A 22,784-nucleotide genomic window follows, 5' to 3' on the forward strand; every position below is an offset into this window, starting at 1 on the left:
AACTTACATTAGCAGACATTTCTCCATGTTTCAACCTACATCAGTAGCCCATCTGAACGAGGACTAGGCTCAAATCTGATTTTACTGAAACGGCAACATTTAAATTAACTCTTAAACTACAGAAAATGAAGAATGTAAATAAACAATCTTTCAAGTGCCTTAAAAAAAAAAATTCCCCAAATCCAAGCAGTGAAGCTCTACAGCAAGATGGAAGTAAACTATTAAAGGTTCTCAGCTAATTGAACCAACACTTTATTTTGCTTTAAGGTACAAGAGGAACATGGGTGCCCCCAAGAACTAGCCTATCGTTTTTAGAACCCGTGATAAATGGCTGCCCTGATTAAAACGACATTTTGGTGGTGGCACAGGGGGTGACCACGATGCTCACCCCCCCAAACCCGGGACTCTGTTTTAAAACAAGAACCAGGGGGGCTGGAATTCTTCGGCGATCTTCCAGAGCTGGACCTTGTCATTAGAACTGCTAAGCTTGTTTGTTAAACTGATCTTGACGACTCAGCCAAACCGCTTCAAACCCGGGCTCAGAGGCCCTCCCGGCCTTGCCACGGGCGCCCCCGCCCCCCTCTGCTCACCTATGCCGAAGGAGGTCCTGCTGTTGACCTGTCGTCTCCGAAACTGCAGCACCTTATCCCGGAGCTGCTCCAGCAAACAGCTGAGGAACTGGAAGCGGCCGAGAAGAAGGGTCTTGGCGACCACTTCCATTTGCATGCAATTCTGCGCGTTCAGGTTTCGGGTCCTCCGCGGCGAGTAATCCCGGGAGCCCCCCGGGAGGTTCCCCCCGCCTACCGGCAAAGGCGGCTGCCGCTTTTCCGTCTCCGCCTGCGGCTCCTCCATCTCCGGCTCCCCGGCTCCGGTGGCCCGGCGCCGCCGCCGGGAGTGCACGGAGCGCGAGGACTGCACCGGCTCTGAAGCCGCTTCTTTGAGCTTACTCCTCGTTTGCCCGACCATTTTCTCATAGTCCCTGTTCAGATGGAGCTGGGTCTCTGGCTGGCGCGGGCCCAGCCCAGTCGGGCGAGGTCCGCTGGGGCCTGGCTCGGGTCGCGGCCTCAACGACTAGCCTCCGCCGCCGTTGCGGGCCGCCCGGTCGTCATGGCGACCGGAAAACCGGGAGGGAGGGGCCTGAGGTCCAGACCGCCCTGGCCCCGCGCGCGGTCCCCTCGCGCATCCCACGCGCGCATCCCACGCGCGCAGCCCCTGCGCCCTGCATCCCGCGCATCCCCCAGGAGCACCCCTTGTCCCCCTAACCAGCCCCGCGCGCGGCACAGGCTCACTGCCCCACTCAAATCCCTGCGCGCGTCCTGGGACGCTGGCCGCCCCTGCGCACACGGCTCCATGGTCCTGCTGGAGGGGAAGTAGGAGGAATTCCGATTTAATTATTATTATTTTTTTTTCCTATTAGCTTTGTTATTTCAACCAAAAGCTTGTGCGTCGGGAAGTAATTAAAAGGGAAAGAGAGTTTAGTTGAAAGAAAGAACCATAGAAAGAGAGGGAGGTAAGGCACTTTTGGGAACATCTCTCCTCCCCTCCTACGCACACCTTGCATTGGACATTAAATGCCTCCTACAGAGAGGGATTGGTCGAAGGCCATAGGCAACATGTGGCAGAGCAGGCTGAGCCTCGAGGCCTCAGGTTGGCATGAGTTCAGTGACACCGCGGTTGCCCTTGGAGGGCGGCATTTATGAATCCATTCTTGAAGTGTGTGGACCTTGAAATTTAAAGTTGTTTTATCAGCCAAAAAAAGGGGGGGTTGCTGATTTAGGAATATCAGAGAAATGCAAGCTATAGGCAAAACCAGAGGTGAATGCAACAGAGAACTTATTAGGAGACAGTTGGGAGGGGTTATTTTGAACATTAAGAGTGCATGAGGATTTCTCATTAGCGGACTTGCTGTTTACCGATGTTTTTGTGGGAGATACAATGTACCTCTTTCTCAGGACTTGGAATTGATTCTTTCTTATTGATGCGTCTTTTGTTGGGGTCCGTAGTTGACCTCCAGTGGTACAGTGTGGTAGCTCCCCCTTCTGGCCTTTAGACTCCGTTTGAAATGAGATTTCCTTCTATGAATTTTCACAAGTGGAAGTGTGTGTCCCAACTAATAATTGTTGCTAAGACAGAATTCCTTGGGCATAGAATCATTGTCCTCAGCGCTCTCACCTTGCTAAACCAGACCCTACCCAGCCCTACAGTCACCACATAGCCAAACACAATGCCACAGCGTCTGGCAAAGATGGACATGATTCATGGTCATTTTCCATGTTCTTTGGCATCTTTGGAGTCCACACATTCTTCACTTCCCATCTGTTTTATGATGGATCAGATTGAACTCCCTATTCCCCACCTCCCCCATCAAATCAATGGCTCATTTTGGCCAGATTAATTTTCCTGATGCAACATCTCTCAAAAATGTTCATGGTAGGGGTGCCTGGGTGGCTCAGTTTGTTAAGCTCCTGACTCTTGATTTCTGCTCAGGTCATGATCCCAGGATCATGGGATAGAGCCCTGCGTGGGCCTCAGTGCTGAATATGAAGCCTGTTTAAGAGTCTCTCTCCCCATCCCCCACCCCTCTCCTCTGCTTACATGAGTGCAGTCTCTCTCTTTCTCTCTCTCTCAAAAAAAAAAAAAAAAAAAAAAAAAAGTTCATGGTTCCCATAGCCCACAAATGAAATGTAAACTTCTTGGCTTACTCATCAGTGCTTTCAACAATCGGCCCCCATCTGCCTTTTCAACTTTAATTTCCCACTTTCCTGGACACAAACTTTCCAGTAATTTTGAGTAAGGTCCGGAGCATGAGACTCTATAACTATCTATCCCTTTGCTCATACCAGAAAGTATCCCCTAGCTTTTTCATCCATTTCTCCCTGCAAATCTGAATTCTGTCACCTTCCAAGCCCCAGCCCACATGAATTCCCCCTTCTCTGAAGGTCTAAAGCAACTACTGACCATAGTATTCCTCTTGTCACTTATTTAAATTCAGTAAGTACTGTTATTAACTTGTTGTCTTGTAAGTTTTTTTCAAAGAGCATTTCTACATTCCTGGCACTGTGTTTGGTGCTTAAAATATTTCCTCATTTAATTCGTACAATAACTTTGTACAAATTAGAAAACTGAGGATCAAGGATATAGTAATTTGCCCAAGTTGTGATACCTAGTAAATTGTCCAATATTGAGTTTAAAATGAAAAGTATTTACAGGTGGTTGATAAAAATGTTATTGAATAAATATGCAAACTCAAAATACGTTATTTTATGTATTTTAATATTTTTTGAGAATAGTAAGTGAAATTCTATGATTATTTTTTATTAGAGTTATATTAGATTTATAAAATGAACTGGGTGGATTCGTACCTTTTTGTCTATATTACAACATCTGGTTGGAAGACCTTTTTTTTCCCTTTAATCTTTCAGTTTCCTTCATGATTATTGGTCTATTTACATTGTCTACTTCTTCTGTAGTCAATTTGGGAAATTTATTTTTTCCTATAGACTTTTCAAGTTGGTTGAACTTTATACCTACTTTACCTGAAATTAATATGACTATGTGTGCTTTTAAAAAAAAAAATTGTGATTGCTCAATGGATCTATCTATCCTTCAACTGTCTGTTATTTTAATAGATGTATTGCTTTTGAGCTATATGTAGTTGAATATTTTTAAGATAATTTGAGGGTCCTTGTTAATAGATTATTCATTTAAGTGACTTTATGTGATTTATGTTTCTGTTTTTCATGAGGGTGGGTATTTTTGTGGGAAGGAAGGAGTGGATGCTACTGGAATGTTGACCAGATGTCATTTTCAGTGTCATTCTCTTGTACAATTCTGAACTTTCTTATTTTTGTTTCCTACCCTTCAGTTTCTTTCGCCTATTTCCTATGTGACACTTTTTGGCCAATTTGTTAATTTGTTTCCTGGAGTTTCCAGTTGCCTTTTGGATCACTCAGTGTACTAACAGAATAAAGCATATTCTTACCCTTGGTTTAGCTCTTGAAAGTGTAAATCTGGTCACTTTTACCATTGAAAACATCATTTTTATAAGAATGATCATTGTATTATTTCTTCTATCAGTGAAAATTAGAAATAACCTAAACATCAAATAGCAAATGATAGAATACTCATGCAGTGAAACATTCCTAAATTGACTAAAGTCATTGGAATGAATATTTAACAATATAGAAAAATACTCAAGATATAGTGTTTAAGGTATAAGAAGCAGGGGCACCTGGGTGGCTCAGCCGGTTAAGCGTCTGACTTCAGCTCAGGTCATGATCTCGTGGTCTGTGAGTTCGAGGGCTGTGGCGGACAGCTCAGAGCCTGGATCCTGCTTTGGATTCTGTGTCTCGCTCTCTCTCTCCCCCTCCCCTGCTCACACTCTGTCTCTCTCTGTCTCAAAAATAAATAAAACATTTTTAAAAATTTATAAAAAAAGGTATGAGAAGCAGGATATATATGATTTAGGCATACAGTAAATGCATACAATTAACTATATGCCAGGCTCCATTTTAAATCTTTTACATAGTGGGCTCATATATGGAAGATTACTGTGGTATGACCTTGAGCTAGAAGCTTAGCCACTCTAATATTTGTGTTCTCATCTGACAAATGTTAAAGCATGTAAAACATAGTACATTCTTAATTTAAAAAAATATTCCTGGAGGCTCCTGGGTGGCTCAGTCAGTCAAGTGTCCGACTTCAGCTCAGGTCATGATCTTGCAGTTTGTGAGTTTGAGCCCCGCGTGGGGGCTCTGTGCTGACAGCTCAAGCCTGGAGCCTGCTTCAGATTCTGTGTCTCCCTCTCTCTCTGCCCCTCCCCCACTCAGGCTGTCTCTTTCTCTCTCTCAAAAATAAATAAACATTAAAAATAAATAAACAAATGTTCCTAGATCTTGCTCTAGATTGATCATATTAAAAGTATACTGGTAAGTGTTACTTACCATTAATATTTGCTAACCTGGATTCTTTTTCATTAAATTATATTTCTGTGTAGTCATATTATTAAACAGTAATATGAGTTTTAGGTTCATTAGTTAATTCAAAAAACCGAGAGACAGTTGCCTAAATAATTATGCATTCTCTTACTAAGAAGAGGAATAGATTTGTGTATGTGAGGGAAACCATGGCACTTAGTTTTATTCAGTTGAATAGAATCATGGCACATTTTCACCTTTCTATAACTTCCCACAGCAGTCACTTGTTTTATCTAGTTGTTTTCAACAGTTATTTGAGTTGTATTTTAACTACCTACTTATTATTATAATAACTTAAACCAGCATGTTTGATATTTATTCTATGATGAACTGACAATTAAAATAACACATTATAATTTGATATAATACAATATATTCTTGAATTATTTATCCTATTTAATATGAAGATGCCTCATAATTTAGCAAATTATTTGTTTTACGTAAAGGTTTCTAATTAATCTGTGTATAAAACTCATCTGTTTTCTCTTAGTATCTTAGTAAAGCAATTGGTAATTTTTACCCCCCAAATGCAATGAATCAAAATAACCAGCAGATGGCAATAATGACTTGTAAATCAGAATTTTTAAAATTTAGGTATTTTTAAAATTTATTTTAAAAAATCAGTTTTATAATAAATCCATCTACTAAATATGAAATGTAGGGAAATTACAAATATAATTCCATATAAAAATAATTATGTTGCATATTTCATATTTCAAATAATTAAGATACTCATCATGGCCAACATTTGGTTTTCCAAATAATAATGACTTCACTTATATTGATTCAAGTAACTTTTTAATCAAATTTAAGTGTTCTATTTTTGTTTTTGTTTTTTTATTTTAGAGAGAGAGAGAGGGAGAGAGCGCGTACTCACGAGTGGGGTAGAGGGGCGAGAGAGAGAATCCTAAGCAGGCTCCACAGTCCCGAGCAGAGCCAGACAGGGGCACCATCTCACGACTTTGGTCTCATGACCTGAGCCAAAAGCAAGAGTCAGATGATCAACAGAGCCACCCAGGCACCCCACAAACTTAAATGCTTTAACTTTGCACGAATACACAGATGTAAATTGAAGTGCATAGCTAAGTGGGCTTCTGTGTTTAGCTTGGTTATATCGACCAGGAAAGACAGAGGTAGAGGTAGTTCTGAGAACATCATTTTGAAAAGGTTAAAATTTCCACTATAATTTGATAATTTAACATACTAATTCCACTGTAATTGATGCTCTTCTGCATAAAAGATGGGTTTGTATCAGTGTTGTTTCAGTTTCTTGCACATTAAAGTACTTTTTTTCCCCTCTGATGGTACAAGGAGTTGGAATTGGTATCAAAGTGTGTATCTCTAGTTTATTACCATGAGTTAGCCCCAAAGATGGTAACAAAGTTTTTAGGATCTCATAATGACATCACCTGTAATTGAACCACATATCCAATATTCTTTTAGAACCCTTTGATGTAGTAATTTTATTCATTTCAATTAACAAGTTTTAAAAAGCTGAACCAAATGGGATTCATTTTTTTATATTTTCGCAGGACTTATAAATTTATAAAGATGAAAAAAATATTTTTGTTTAATCATGTATCTCTATTTTTGTCTCCAAAATACAGGATAACCATAGGTATGTGCTTCTTGGTGGCTGTGTATTTTCTAATTGGTCTGTTTTTATATGTTAAAAGATCTTTTCAAATTTCAGCAAGTTGCCTCCACTAAAAGAAATGCTTTTGTACATGTGTATTTTATAAAACAACTACTTCAGTCTAAAATCTACATATCTTAGATTGATTCATTTTTAGATAGTATATTTACTGCTACTGAATTACTTTATAGAGCCTGCTTAAATTCTAGTTGGATACAAGTGCTTCTTCATAGGAGAAAATGGAAAGTCACCAGGTGTCAGTGAAGCATACAGCTTGAATGTAAATACATCTGTATGTAATGCTTTGCATAATGCTGCCTTTTCATCCAAATGAGAAAGGTACCTGTGATAAGTTGGAATTTCTGGGAGTTCTGGTCTATTTTCTTTGTCCACGAGGGGCGTATTCTCCTTTTAAAACTGGAGCTCCTAGGGGCATCTGGGTGGCCCAATTGATTTCAGCTCAGGTCATGATCCCAGAGTCGTGGGATCGAACCCCATGTCAGGCTCCATGCTGAAGATTCTCTCTCTTTCTCTCCCTCTGCCCCTTTCCTAGCTTCACGCTCTCTCTCAAATAAAAAATAAAACAAAATACAAAAACAAAACTGGAGCTCCTTCTGCCACCCATACTCTGGTCAGTTGTTGCCCGGGCTTATAGTAGATGAAATGAGATCTCTTCGACCTTGAATAGCCTTATATAGGCGTATTTCATTCAAAGGAAGGGGGGGGGAATCCATGAATTCCTTCACTCACCCCCAGGCCACATGAAGACACTGCCTAATTGCATAGTATATACACACTGATTTGAACAAAAAAGTACTCAGTAATCACTGTTAAATGACTTAACCAATATATGTATACCACATACATACATACATATATACATACATACACCACCACCCCCCAAAATCTATTTTTCCATGAAACTAATGATGGTAGTTCCATGTGAAAACTCCAATATACTGAGATTATTTTTATTTACCACCAAAGTAACTATTATAAGAATTACTACATTCAATATTAATAACCAAAAGTCTTAGAATATATTAAAGTGTGAATTGTAGAATATGTGTGGGCAGATTAAATGCAAAACATAGCAAAAGAGCAATGCTGCATAAGGCATCTGTGTGCTATGTTTTATTTCACATAATATTTTAGATTGATTTAAGATTTAACTTTGATTATGACATAGTGGTCTAGAAATATCTCTGCACTGAGCCCAGTATGTTTTGGACCATTTACTTCTCTAGCTTTTATTTCCCCAACTATGGAATAAAGACTTTGGACTACATGGCCTTATTACATTCTTTTATTTGATTCTGGTTAGTATTTGCACATTTACTTAAGTAGCTGGAAAAATGTATCTGTTGAGTCATACAGTGCCTTGTACCAACACTTCCCTTCTCTCCTTTGTGTCCAGCTATGTTTGGATTCTGCCCTGAGGGTCTTCATCTCTGCGGTCTATCTACTCCACAGTTTATCCCCATCCTGTACTCCAGATGCTACACTTCACTGCCAACCCAAATAGAGTCTATCTCTCTCTAACCTGTTCAGCCCAGCCCCAACCTGGCCTCTGCTCCATCCCTGGTCTTTTCTTCTGGTTCCTCCCTGACTCCACTTGCCCTCTAGTCTTTCAGTACGGTGGGCTTCATTGTTTCTATTTTCTAATTATTTCTGTGCTCTAGAAGAACTAACTTGGAACCAGAGTTTAAGGGAGAAGGAAAAGTGTCCCTAAGTGAGTACTAAGTGTTTACATCAAGACCACCAGTCTCTTGCTTTGGGCAGCAGAGTCCTGCTTTCACGTAGACATTGACCCATCCCCAAAAGATGAATGTGGAACTCTAAAATTCCCTCCTGTTCTTTGCCATAATCTGAAACTCTTCTTGAGACACTTATCAGTGACAATTATATAATCCACTATGAGAAAATTTGTTGGATCATGCAGCTTTTATGTTTCTTGATTAAGGTTGTGTGTATATGGGTTCAGTAAAGGCAATGTGCACGCTTTAAGTTTTTTTCTTAAAATTTAGAAGTATTTGTGGGGTTAGCACAGTGTCTCAGTTATGAGTACAGACAGGATATGAATCCTGCCTATCTCACTGAGGTAGGTTCTGAGAACTTAATTTCTCTCTGCCTCAGGTTTTTCGTACCTCAAATGGAAATAATACTAGCTCCTACTCCAGAGAGCTGTTGCAAATATTAAGTCAGATAATGTATATGAAGTGCATAGATATAGCAAATGTTCTATAAAAGGTACCAATTATTACCATATCAAGGCTCAGAGTGGAGAGGGAATTATTTATATCATCATCCCTCCCTCCCCCCACTCCCCAGGGAGTCCAAAGAAATAGCTATGATTCTTCCTAGGAAAATTAAAAAAAAAAGGAGGGGGTAAAAATAAATAAGAATGGAGAGCCTAATAAGGCTGAACAAGGCTAAAAAATAGGCAGTATCATCTTCCTTTTACAGATTAAAAAAAAATGAGGCAGGGAGAAGATTCTAGATGGCACACTCAACTCACAAGTACATAAGATTTATTCCCCTGAAGTCCTCAAAGTTGACAAGTTGGGCACTAAAGACTGGAAATAAAAAGATTCACTGCATAGCTTTTTCTTTCATGTTTTAAAATAACAGTGAGCTATAATTCAAACACCATAAAAGACATTCTTTTAAAGGGTAGAATTCAGTGACTGTAGTATATTCACTAGGATGTGCAACCATGACCACTAATTCCATGTTTTCACTACCCTCAAAAGAGACCTCCATATCCATTGGCAGTAATTCTCATTCCTCCTACCTTCCAGCCCTGACAACCACCACTCTGTCTTATATCTCTATGAATCTCCCTATGCTGGATATTTTATATAAATGGAATCATGCAATACATGGTTCTTTGTGTCTGGTTCTTTTACCATGTTTTCAAGATTCGTCCATGTTGTAGCATTTATCAGTACTTCATTTCTGTCTATAGCTACATATTCCATTGTCTAGATATGCCAAATTTTATCCATTCACTAGTTGATAAACATTTGGATGGTTTCCACTTCTTGGCTATTAAAAATGATGCTATGAATATTCATGTACAAGTTTTTGTGTGGACATATGTTTTCATTTCTTCTAGGTGTATGCCTAGGAGTGGAATTCCTAGGCCATATGCTAACTCTGTGTTTAACCTGTTGATGAACTGCCAGACTATTTTCCAAACCAGTGCACCATTTTCCCAACACCAAAGTGCAAGGTTTATTTTCTGGACTATTGTTTTGTTAATCTACTTGCCTACTATTTCACCATACTGATTTGATTACTTTAGCTTGATAGTAAGTTTTGAAGTCAGCCTCCAACTTTGTTCTTCTTCAGTATTTCGTTGACTATTCTGGGACTCTTGCCTTTGCATATAAACTTTAGAATCAGTTTGTCGACAGCCATAAAACTTGCTGGGATTTTGATTGGGACTGTATCAACTTTATAGAAGTGGAAAAGAACTAACATCTTGGCAATATTGAGTCTACCTACCCTCAGACATGGAATCCCTCTCCATTTATTGATATCTTCTTTGATTTCTTTCATCAGAGTTTTATAGTTTTCCTCATATAGAGCTTGTATATATTGTATTTACACCTAAGTTTTTTTTCCCCTTTTTGGGTGCTGATATAAATGGAGTTGTATTTTTAATTTCAAATTTAGATTGTTCATTGCTGATATATGGAAAAGCAATTCATTTATTAACCTTGCATCCCACAACCTAGATATGATTTTTTTATTAGTTCTATGAGGTTTTTGTTCGAAGCATGTTAATGTATGTTTTTTTAAAAAAAATTAGTAAGAATGAGAAGGAAAGAAAATCCTTCTTTAAAATTAAAAGCAGCTGGCTGGCTTAGTAGGTAGAGCATGCAACTCTTTATCTCAGGCTTATGAGTTCAAGCCCCATGTTAGGTGTAGAGCTTACTTCAAAAAATAAATTAAATAAACACATTTATTATTTTAAAAAACCCACAAAAACAAAACTGTAAGCAACTGAACAAGTGAACCCAGTTGTATTGTGAATGAATAACATAACCATATAGGAAGATGAAGAAGGAACTAATCTAATGGCTAAACATGTGATTTGACTGTGTTCCTTTGGTCAAGGAATGGGTAGAAGGGGACCAACTGCAAACAACCTCTGAACTCTTTTTTAAAAGGTTTGTTTATTGCAGTTTTATGGATGAAGCAAGATGAAGTTATTTGGGGTTTATGGTTGAATTGAGTAAATAAGTATGTTGATGTTGGGAACCAGGGAGAAGGTACATGCAGATAGGGAATGGGGGCTAAGCAAAAGAAAAGGCCCCTGTGGGAGTGTACTGGAATTGGAGATAGCAGCACAGACTCATGATTTCTAATACGTGCTGTACACACACACACACACACTAATGTGTGTGCTTATACACATATAATGTGTGTGCTTATACACAACTCTGCTGGCTGAGAGAAGCTAGAAACAAACATATCCCATATGGTACATATCTTGTACCCAGATCTTGGTTTCTAATATATTCCCCAACTAAAAGGAATCTGGGCTCCTTGGAGAAATGGCTGGTTCCAGAAAAGGTATGAGATGAGCCCCGGACAACGTGTTATGCCAGAAACTGAAGTGCTAAAAAAAAAAAAAAAAAATCAAGTAGGGCATGTCAAAAGGACATAGGAACCAGCTTAAGGGGCTCCTGATGACCAAATCCGGGGTGATTTGAGCATCAAGATAACTAAGAATAGTAATAAATTATAAAACATTGAAAAATAAGAATTCCTTGCCATGAAAGACACAGAAAGGCTGCAGAGCTGTACCAGCTTAAAGGAGACTGAAGGAACAGGATAACTCCATGCAATATGTAACCCTGAACTGGATCTGTACTGAAGGAAGAAATATGCTACAAAGGACATCACTGGGTTGGTCATTTAACAAAGCTGGAGTACAGATGGTAGGTCACAGTATTATATCACCATGAAATTTCCTGAAATTGCTAACTCTTCTGTAGATATTTAATGGAATCTTCTTGGTTTTAGGATGTGCACTTTGAATTACATAGGGATAGTGGGGCATGATATGTGAAACCTACTCTCAAATGGAAGAAAATAAATTGTATATATTGCATGTGCTTGGGTGGGGGGGGGCATATACTACTCAATGTAAATGCTAATTGTAAATCAAATGGGGCAAAACATTAACAATGGGTGAATCTGGGTAAAGAATATACAGCATTTCTTTATATTATCCTTGCAACTTTTTGGTAAACCTGGAATTATTCCAAATGAAAGATTCTTAAAAGGTTGGCATTTGGCATGCACAAAAAATTAAGTATAATAGAGCAGACTTCTGAAAGCACAAGGTATGATAATGTCAAATACCCTGAAGCACAAGGTATGATAATGTCAAATGTCATGTGGAAGGATTAAGACTTTGAATTTGGCTAATCTTATTTTGTATCAACCTGCCTTCTGTAATATCATTACAGCACATCCAAGAGTTTATGGCTAGAATGAGAGGTAGATCTTTAAGCTTTATGGAGTCTTCAGTATCATCCCATACAGAGAGGTGCAAAGTCCTGTAATTTTAAGATTTCATCAGGTGGAGTAAATGAGTGAGGGGACTAGGTGTAGGAGAATAGGAACCGGTGGGGAATTAAGGGCGCTGTTTTCTCTAAAGGCTTCCAAATACAATTAAAGACAAAACCCAAACCCTGTACAGTAATCCAGTTGGCTGTGTCTGGACTGGGAGTGGCCAGCTATGACCCCTACTCTTACCTAATCCTCCTTTTTTTTTGTTGTTTTTCAAGGTGAGGAAACAGGTACCAAAAGTCACAAAGCAAAGTGTGTAAGATAATTAAAGGTGTAAATGTGTGCATATATATCAAAACACACCATTTTTAATGAAAGAAATTAATATCCACACATTTGTACTTCTGTACAATTTTGGGTAATATATAATTTTAAGCTGTTTACAAATAACATGTAATGCTTCAAATATTACATAATGTTGATAATACATTTCTAGCAGAAATAAATATATTGCACTTAAAAAGAACTTCGTTAGGTGTTACTTCATAGTATTAGGCTTATAACTTCTTTTTTCATAAAACATTTCCCATGCCCTTCCCCCCACCCCCAACACACACACTTCATTACAGTGACTGTTCTCACGCAATTCATTAAAGCAAACGGACACAGCAAACGATATAACTGTGATAGAGTCTACTAAAGAGGCTATATCCAATTTTATCCTCTAGGAAATAAAAGGGTTTTTTTAGGTTTCTGAAAATAAGGAAAAAAACCACAACTAAACACATATTTTAATGTATCAGAAGTAAAATACCAAACTGTATTTTTTGTCCAGATGTATTATTTTACCAATGTTTTTATTTTCTTATTATCAGGGAAGGGGATTGGAATTGAGGAAGGGATAGAGAAAGAAGAGTGAGAAAATACTTATGGATTATTTGCCTATCAATATTTATAAATGAAACTTTGCATATTTAAGCATGCCAAAGAAAGATAAGTATTAGAATATTTTATAACTGGCATGGAATAGCAGTGAAGAAATTATTTTATGGTTTTCTAAACATTTAAGAATTTGTAACCTTCTCTTTGCCTGTTTAAAATAAAATCCTTGCATTCTGAAATAATATAAAAACATGTAAAATCCATCCTCCACCCAAGCTGCCTAAAGGAGCCAGCTGAAAATCTTTCTATCCAGTGCTTTATTTCTTTCCAGTCTAGATTTACAGTATAATATTGTTTTGTTTCTAATAATTATCAATTCCATACATGTTTAATAACAAAAACAGTTTCCTTACTTAGTCAATGGAAGATTGAGTAAAAATATTGTTTTCCTTGCAGTATGTGACCCTGGCACATTACATAACTGAATTTTTTGAACTTTAGTTGCTGAGTCATGGCTAAGCTTGACTGCATATTTAATGGAGTGGTAAAGTCCTTCTTGAAGCTCATTTTTCTCAATATGGTTCAGCTTAAATATAAGCAAGACGCCTGAAAAGCTAACATGAAATTCAGAAATGGATTAAATATCCCAACATCTCTCTGAAAAATTCATAGGTATGGGAATGGTGATCTTTTCTTCTAAAAATACTTTTTCTTGGCCTTTTGGAGGGTGTCCTTTTTATTTTTTTTGCATGGGGGGGGGGGCAGGAGATGTTGTGGCTAGAGAAGCACAGTGACAGAGATGTGGATGAGAGTGAGGGAGGGGGGAGACCTTGGAATACCCCAGAAGTTAACGTAACTTCTATAGTATAGCCCGACACAGGGTTTTTCTCAATATCTTCTTAATATCTCCCATTCTGTGCCCACCTGCTAGGAATAACAACAAACCTTCGTCATAAACTCAAACCAGCGGTGCAACCTAAATTCATTAATGCAGACCTTATAACCTAATAATTTGTGATATGTTAGATACAAGATGGAGAGATTTTACTTACATACCGCTAAGGGTCGGCAAAGGAGGGGGAAGACTTGTTAAGTAAAAGAAATAATTGAACTTACTCAGCATTATTGATAAGTGTTCTAAAAACAAATCACATACGCAGAACCTACGGAGTTATAAATTAATTCCTTCAGGTTAGACAAAGCAGTTCCGGAAGGGCCTCTTTGTAGCAGCACTGCACATTAGTCATGCTTTTTGATACTGTGATATACCTGGTGGGGGCAGGGGGGACCCTACATTTATTCCAAATAGTCTGCAACTCATGCTCTTAATTATTCCATTGGCTTTCCCACTAACTATCTAGTTCTTGCAATTACTTTTGGTAGAATTAGACTTTAAAATCTTAAATACCTGAGGAGTTCAGTAAGAATCAGCAACCAGAATAGTTTAGAAAGACCCTGGGGTTGGGGTAAATTTCTACCCTTGGTTCTCACGGTTAGAGTGACTTTGATCACAGGTTAAGTTCCATGTCACTTGTGCTTTTTCTTCCTCTTTCAAATAATGCCAAATACTTTAAAAAAAAATTCCAATTTAGAATTTCAGGTGTTATTTCCCAAAAGCATGCTTTGGTATCTCAGTCTTTGCTTTTCTCTAAGCACACTACTTATTTTTAGTTTTATATTGCATAATTACAAAATAAAGTTATGAAGTCAGGAAATACTGAAGTAAAGCCATATTACAAAAACAAACCTACTTTAAGATATGTCAGTTGGGAAAAATGTCTAAATAGTATTAAAATGATGCTTTCATTCTCATTGAAAAGAAAACTCAGATACAGATTCACTGTAGTAGACCAGTAATTTACCAGAATATCGAGTAGCATCATGTTAAATAGCATCTAGTTTTGTTATTCCTGCTTTAAGCAGCAGTACTGTGTATTAAATGGAGCACTGGCAGCAGGCCAACTATTAAGTATCAAATCCCTATCCTAAGCTCTATGGATACTTAAACATTACTTATAGCTGTTTTTTTTTTTTTTTAAATAAACGCACATCTGTGCTGTGTTTGAAAACAAACTACCTGTGGATACTATATAGCATAACATGCAAGAAGTTAGAAATTAGCCTACAGTGTCTGCCATAGGACTTTGAGATGCTTGGGGAGCACAGTCCATGCTTCTCCATAAGCAAACTACGGGACACAGTGGAGAAAAACAATTGCAAAGTCCAACAACAATGGCATCACATAGACAGGCTATGCCATTATGCCTTGTTTCATAGACTAGAAATGCCCAAGAAAGGCATTTGATATGGAAAAGCCTAACAAAATAACTAAATAAAACCCCATGCACTCTGATAAGTATATTGCATTTACCCCCCTCTCTACTCTCAGCAGTGATATTTCCCATCTCTTTTAACAGATTTAATACTTTTGCAGTCAGAACAAAGTAGATACAAAATTTAATTAGGATAAAATAGAGTTGTGGAGAGTTTTCTAAAGAAGACAGGTTATATCTTACAGCTAGAAAGCATTATAAAGTTGAAGGACTATAAACTTTATTAAAGTTGCAAAATGCCAAATACTACCCTGACTTCAAATGCTTAGATACATATTGCCCCCTAAATATAGAGATTATATATAATTAAAATATAGTTAATTATTAAACATTAAAGGAAGGTTTAAGAAAACAATAAGAACTCAAAGTGAATAAATACTTTGGATTGACTTATAAACACTGCCAGTGTTTCAGTCAGAGAGTCATTGAGTTGACATACAATTTCATATAATGGACTAGGAAAATGATAACGGAGTCACTGAACAGAACAGTAAGAAAGAAGGACAAATCATTTGTATGACTCATAATGCTTCATGAACATAGGTTAAGTGGTGGTTATACGGGCATTCAGAATGGTCATTCATAAATCTTTGTCAATCGGTGGTAACAGCTAATCTAATAACAAAGCAGATTTACCAAAAATGAGAATTTGGCCCGGTGCGTTTTACCATCCATAAGGTCTCCCAAAGCTGAAGTAAAACTAAAGGGGCCTTTGGTACCCATGGCAGAGAAATTCCTTTCAGGACAGGGCAACCATCTTGGTACTGCAGATTGAGAGAAAGCCTCCCGTGTCATCATGTAGAGGCTTTAGAAGTGTTCCCCAGTGAATGAGTCAGCAGTGCACTTAGAATGCAGCCCAGAAAAATATAACCTCAATTGTGTAATGTAACACATAGAGCCTCTTGCTTCAAAATTGTATATAGGTTTTTTCTATGTAAATGGCAAGTCATTGCAAGAAAGAGAATTAGGAAGAAAAAGACAAGACTGAGAAAGAGTTTGTCAGATACTGGCCCTTCAGTGTTACAAAAAGAGCTTTGTAAGGTCATTACCATCTATTCATCCACAAAATAGGATGTGTTAGCATTATCTCAGCCCTTTACCCAGCAGACTAATACAAAGGAAAACTAAACATGCTTAAGCTTCAGCACTACAAATATTTCTCTGTTGGCTCTCATTTTCCTCAGAGAGAAATGGACTTAAGTTAGTCATTATGCATTATGGTCGGTATGTTATACATATTGCCTCTTTGAAAATTCTTTAAACCTGTGGAAAGCAGAAAGATAACCTCTACACATTGATTTTATACATTACTGTGATGACACAGCATTTTTAACTGCTAGGTATAATGCACCTTCAGATTCCTCTGCCTTGTGTTATTCAATTTTCTGGGTAAGTTAGTATCCTATTGGTTGTAGGACTTAGGCTGGCTAAGAACTTGACACTGATTCTCTCTTGAACCCAAGAGCTTTCTCGGAGCTACACATGAGTCCTGGTCTGTGGTGCATTCCCTCAGCAGTAGGCTTTATTGTGAGTCCAGCTCTCCTCTTTAATAGGTCCCATGTCTCCTGGAGAGCCCCTGCTCCACACCCCACATCCCACCCACCCCACCCTCTCCCACATTTCATACCCATTTGCACATTCTGGATCTGGATTCTCCTAGGTTTAGAAGAGTCATACAAATGGTGTCATCACCGCGGAGGAATGGCGCAGTCCTTGGATAGCAGCATAAGGCCCCTGCTGAAAGTAGTGATGATACCGGGGCATGTGGAAGGAGGGGAATGTCGGGCCGCTCCCCTGCATGGAGCCGGCAATGGCCGACGGGGTCAGAGGCACCCCAAGTCGGCTGTACGGTGGCAAAGAGCCCTGTATAGGGTGAGGAATGGGTGTCGCTATGGATGCTGTGCTGGTGCCGAGAGCAGCAAGGGACTGGGGATGCTGAAATCCAGGAAAAGTGGAAGAAGAAGAGACCCAGGAGCTGAGGGACAAATTATCAGATGTCGTAAAGGCCGACCCTGAAACAAAAAACCACTCATCAGACTAGAAACTCTATTTCAGTGTGCAAATCAAGAATTACATTATCTGTGCAGATTGATTTATTTTTTTAGAATATATAATAGATCTGCAATTTAAAAAGATAAACACGTCAACCATGAGTCAGAACTACCTTTCCAGATAAGAAGATACCATTTATACTATAAGGAAGAGAGAATTTACTAAATAGAAAAAGACTTAACTCATTAGATGGCCTGTATGCTCCTGGAGAATGGTCAAAATACAAGTATTCTGCCTGAAAGGAATAACTGGATTCCCTTTAAAGGAGCTCAGAGGGTACCTGGGTGGCTCAATTGGTTAAGTGTCTAACTCTTGATTTGGGCTCAGGTCATGATCTCACAGTTTGTGACATCAAGCCCCACGTTGGGCTCTGCACTGACAGCGTGGAACCTGCTTGGGATTCTCTCTCTCCTTTTCTCTTTGACTCTCTCTCTCTCAAAATAAACTAAAAAAATTTTTAAAAAACAAAAGGAGCTACAAATAGCTGGTACCTGTCCTAAACTCTATAGCATCCCTATAAAGAAGGCTGGACATACGAGACTCAACAAAGCTACTTGGTTTCTAAAGGCCTTGTGAAAACCCACAAGAATGTTTTTCTTTTTCTAGCTTCTTTTTCTAGTTGCAAGAATAATTTTTCCTACATCACAGCATCCACAAATTTAAACAAAAGTTGACGCTGGATTTGCCAGCTGTATAATTACCAGTAGTTCATTTGGATTTAGTTATAAGAGATGTCCTATGTTTTGACAGCTTACGCTATTCCATAGAAAGGACATAAAAATATGACAAAGGGCTCTCTCCTCACACAAACATCCCTATGCTCAGCGTGAAGCACCGTCTGGTTACTCTTCTCTGGACTCCCAGATGCAGACGGCTCCTCTGTGAGTCTTTGGGACAGAGGAACTTTTCAGTACTCCCCTACTGTCACCACTGGGGCCACTGCCTCTACATAATGCCCTTCGCTAGGAACATTTTCTTTTTAAAAGGGTTTTCCATTTTAGTCATTGGTCCTAATAAGATATTCCTGGAACCTCTTATAAGTGGAACAGATATAGTCCCTGATTTTCGGATGATAAAATTGAGGTTCAGTAAGACTAAAGGATTGCCCCCAAAGTCTAATAGCTCTTTGGTGGTAGATCACAGACAAATAACTCCTGAGCCCTGACTCAGAGGCTGGGTGTCCTTTCACTAGAAAACAAACCACAGGAAACCATCAGGCAGAACAATCACTTAAGCCTCAGAGGCAGGGGCCCCTGGGTGGCTCAGACGGTTAAGCGTCTGACTTTGGCTCAGGTCCTGATCTCGCAGTTCTTGAGTTCGAGCCCCGCGTCCGGCTCTGTGTTGACAGCTCAGAGCCTGGAGCCTGCTTCAGATGCTGTGTCTCCCTCGCTGTCTGCCCCTCCCCCGCTCACACTCTGTCTGTCTCTCTCAAAAATAAATAAACATTAAAAAAATTAAACAAACGAACAAAAAGACTCAGAGGCAAAATAATGACCTGTATGAAAATCAGGCTCCAGGGCTGCCCTTTCCTCAAGAGACTCCTGAAATACTTTTGGGGCAGACTGCACGCTGAGGACTAGGAGTCTCATCACCTACCTGCCTCTTCCTCATTCTGGGTGCTCTTGCTCTTACGTAGCCCGGAAGCTGTCTTACCTCGATTCTGTGTTGTCTGAACCTCATCCCCCAGCACATCATCTTCTCCTCCATAGGTACGGATGGGTGAGCGGGCATAGGAATGCTTTTGGATCAGGCTCTCCACACTTTCCCTAGGTTAGAGAATAACAGATCCTAAATTAACTAAAAAGTATTCAGAGATGGAGACGGGTCTTAAAGATAATTTACTAGTCAGTAAAACTATCTTCTCAGCCAAAAGACCCCCCGCTTCAAGAAAGACGACATTCAAAACATGTGTGTTTGTGCCACTGTAGACTGCTTGGAAACATGACATCAGGCATATAAATACAAGCAACCATAACTGCATAGGATAGGAACAATCCCCTGAAATTCTATAAGATGAAGGACAAAGAGGTGAACAAGAACCTATGACACCAGACTATAGGAATGTAGAGTTTAATGAATGAAAAATGAGGAGTTGCAATGAATCTCTGACTTCATCGGCTAATGAATATAAAGCAAATACTCAACTGATATGAACTGCACTTAATTAACATCTGATGAAATGCTGGCCAGAAGTTCAGAATATCACTAGTCACGAAAAGACTCAATACTCACTAATAAATCCAGTAAATACACAGATTATATGACAATATGGGTAGTTTGGATAATGGACTATTTGAGATTCCTGTTTCTTTAAGATGGAAAATTATAGAAAACCTGTGAAGGACACATAAAATGGCCATTAGGAAATTGAGGCCCCCAAGTAAATTGGTCCATTGACTTTGAAAGTAGTCTTCCTGTTGAAACATAGTCTATCAACTAAAGAATGCAATTAATTTTAAAAGCAAGAATTATTTTGGTATTGACCCATTTGACTTGCTGCACTTGCTGCTGTTAAAAAAAAAAAAAAAGTCAGCAAGAATTTAGCCAAAGAGGGGCTCCTGGGTGGCTCAGTCGGTTGAGCATTGACTTCAGCTCAGGTCATGATCTAGCAGTTCATGAGTTCGAGCGTCATGTTGGGCTCTAACAGCTCAGAGCCTGGAGCCTGCTTCAGACTCTAGGGCTCCCTCTCTCTTTGCCCCTCCCCTGCTCATGCTCTGTCTCTCTCTCTCTCTCTCAAAAATAAATAAACATTAAAAAAATTTTTAAATAAAAAAAGAATTTAGCCAAAGAATTTTTCGCCGGAAATGGAAGTTCATAACAGGTAGCTTACACAGTATACAACTCCAGAATAGCTGTAGCCTAAAGACCAACACTGCATTAACTATCAAAGGACAAAAGAAGAATTAGAAAATTGAAGAAATTGTGTTGAATTAAGAACAAATCAAACACCAAATTTCACATTGAGGGGACAAGGAAAGCGAATAGAATGTCATAATAACTTTCAAAATGTAGTACTTGTCAACATTTCACATAGATATACAGACTTGACTGCTAAAAAAAATATTGACTTATAGTGAATTTGGCCTTCTAAAAAACTTCTATACTCAGAGTTTCATGAAAGCGTTTTGTCAGATTATGTAGCTTGCAAATGAGGATTTAAAAGCAAGCCTAAAAGAAAAGTTAATTCTAGCAACTATCCAGTTACATCTTTGTTTCCAAAAAGTTTTAAAATAAGCATATAGTACCAACCTCAGGCAGTCACAATGACTGGGATCTATACCCAATAGATTCACATACAGATATTTTAAAAAGTGAAACCATTCCATATTTATTGCAATGGAATGAACTCCAAGATATAGTAAGTGAAAAAGTTAACTACAGAAAAAATGTATAAAGTATGCTACCATTTGTGAATTTAATTTTTTTTTAAGTTTATTTATTTATTTTGAGAGAGAATCAGTGAGAGAGAGCATGCATGAGCAGGGGAGGGACAAAGAGAGTGAGAGAGAATCCCAAGCAGGCTCCACACTGCCAGCATGGACCCCAATGTGGGGCTCAAACCCATGAACCATGAGATCATGACCTGAGCCTAAGTTAAGAGTTGGATGCTTCATTGACTGAGCCACCCAGGCGCCCCACCATTTGTGAATTTAAAACAGGGAATATATATGTTTGCATATGCCTATATATACATAATATATGGAAATAATATTTCCAGAATGATCCAGTTTCAGAACAGGAAACTGCCTAGAATAGGTTGTCTCTGTAGGGTGGAACCAGGGACCTGAGGGACTGGAGCAATGATTCCCAACTTTGTCTTGATTTTCAAACTTGTCACAGATCCATTTGAGACACGTGGAGCTCTTAAAAAAGAAAAATTACATTGAGGTATAACTAATATACAACAAGTAGCACATATTTAAAGTGTACAATTTGACCACTTCGGGCTGATGTGACCATGATACCACTACTACAAGTAAGATAAACTACCTAACACCTACAAAAGTTTCCTCATGCCCCTCATGCTCCCTGGTCCCCATCCCAACAAGTTTTGCCAAGGAAACCACTAATATGACTTCTGTCCCTACAGATTAGTTTGCATTTTCTAAAATCATATAAAATGAAATCATATCTCATGTTTCTTTTTTTATCTGGCTTCTTTCCACTCAACATAATTACTTTGAGATTCGTCATTTTGGAGCATATATCAATGGTTCATTCTTATTCTGAGTAGCATTCTGTTTTCCAAGCCATAGTGTATACTATAGTTTACCTATTCACCTTTTGATCTATATTTGCCTTGTTTCCAATCACTGACCGTTACACATGAAGCTGCTACCCATATTCATGCGTACTTTTTTTTAAAAAGGACATATGCTTTCACATCTCTTTTTTTCTTTGCAGAAATATTTTTAGTTGCAAATTCAAAACCATCAGATTATCTGTTTCTTCTTGAATGAGTTTTGGTAGTTTTTGTCTTCAAAGAATTTGTCCATCTCATCTAAATTATTGAACTTATAAGTGTTCATAATATTGCTTTTTTATCCCTCCTTCTGGTATCTGTAGAATCTGTAGTGATGTTACTCCTCTTATTCCTGACAATGGTAATTTGTGTTTTCTCCCTTTGTTTCCTAATCAGTTTGGCTCCAGGATCATCAGTTTTATTAATCTTCTTTGCTTTTGGTCTCACTGATTTTCTCTATTGTTTTCCTGTTTTCTATTTCACTTATTTCTACTCTGATATTTATTATTTCCTGTCTTCCACTTACTTTGGGTTCAATTTGCTCTTCTTTCCCTAGTTCCTTGAGATGGAAGCTGAAGTCATTGATTTGAGACCTTTGTTCACTTCTAAAGTGGGAATGTAGCCTATAAATTTCCTGTTTTAGCAGCATCCTACAAGGTTTTGTGGGCTGTATTTTCATTTTCATTCATTTCAAGACATTTTCTTTTTTTTTTTTTTAATTTTTAAAATATGTTTATTTATTTTAGAGAGTGAGAGAGAAAGCCTGAGTAGGGATGTGGGGAGGGCAGGCAGAGAGAGAGAGAGAGAGAGAGAGGGAGACACAGAATTTGAAGCAGGCTCTAGGCTCTAAGCTGTCAGCACAGAGCATGCACAACGTGCAGCTCAAACTCCCAAGGTGCGAGATCATGACCTGAGCCCAACTCAAACACTTAACCAACTGAGCCACCCAGGAGGCCCAGCTCAAGATATTTTCTAATTTCCTTTTTGGTATCTCCCATGATCCTTGGGTTATTTAGACATATGTTATTTAGTTTCTAAATGTTTGGGAATCTTCTAGTTATCTTTCTGCTATTGCTTTCTAATAAAATTCCATTGTGGTCAGAGAACATACTTTGTATGGTGACTTGAATGCC

General features: G+C 38.6%; 2 protein-coding genes across 3 annotated transcripts in view; both read right to left on the minus strand.

The window, feature by feature from the left end:
- The window catches only part of DPY19L2 (dpy-19 like 2), a 95,014-nt gene extending 93,888 nt beyond the window's left edge, over positions 1-1,126 (minus strand). The window contains exons 1-2 of one of the 2 annotated variants that reach the window (XM_049641689.1): positions 805-1,125; positions 591-678 (exon numbers count right to left, since the gene is read on the minus strand). In XM_049641689.1, the coding sequence (XP_049497646.1) occupies positions 591-678; positions 805-966 (250 nt within the window). In that variant the 5' untranslated portion in view covers positions 967-1,125. Of the gene's footprint in view, positions 1-590 lie in introns of both variants that reach the window. The other variant, XM_049641687.1, reaches the window with a different exon arrangement.
- A 12,834-nt stretch (positions 1,127-13,960) lies between these two features.
- The window catches only part of TBX20 (T-box transcription factor 20), a 59,350-nt gene continuing 50,526 nt past the window's right edge, over positions 13,961-22,784 (minus strand). The window contains exons 7-8 of the mRNA XM_049641690.1: positions 19,062-19,174; positions 13,961-17,368 (exon numbers count right to left, since the gene is read on the minus strand). Coding sequence (XP_049497647.1) covers positions 17,028-17,368; positions 19,062-19,174 — 454 coding nt within the window. The 3' untranslated portion in view covers positions 13,961-17,027. The remainder of the gene's footprint in view (positions 17,369-19,061; positions 19,175-22,784) is intronic.

The sequence above is a fragment of the Panthera uncia genome, chromosome A2 (genome assembly GCF_023721935.1).
Source record: "Panthera uncia isolate 11264 chromosome A2, Puncia_PCG_1.0, whole genome shotgun sequence".
In the NCBI taxonomy this organism is placed as follows: domain Eukaryota; kingdom Metazoa; phylum Chordata; class Mammalia; order Carnivora; family Felidae; genus Panthera; species Panthera uncia.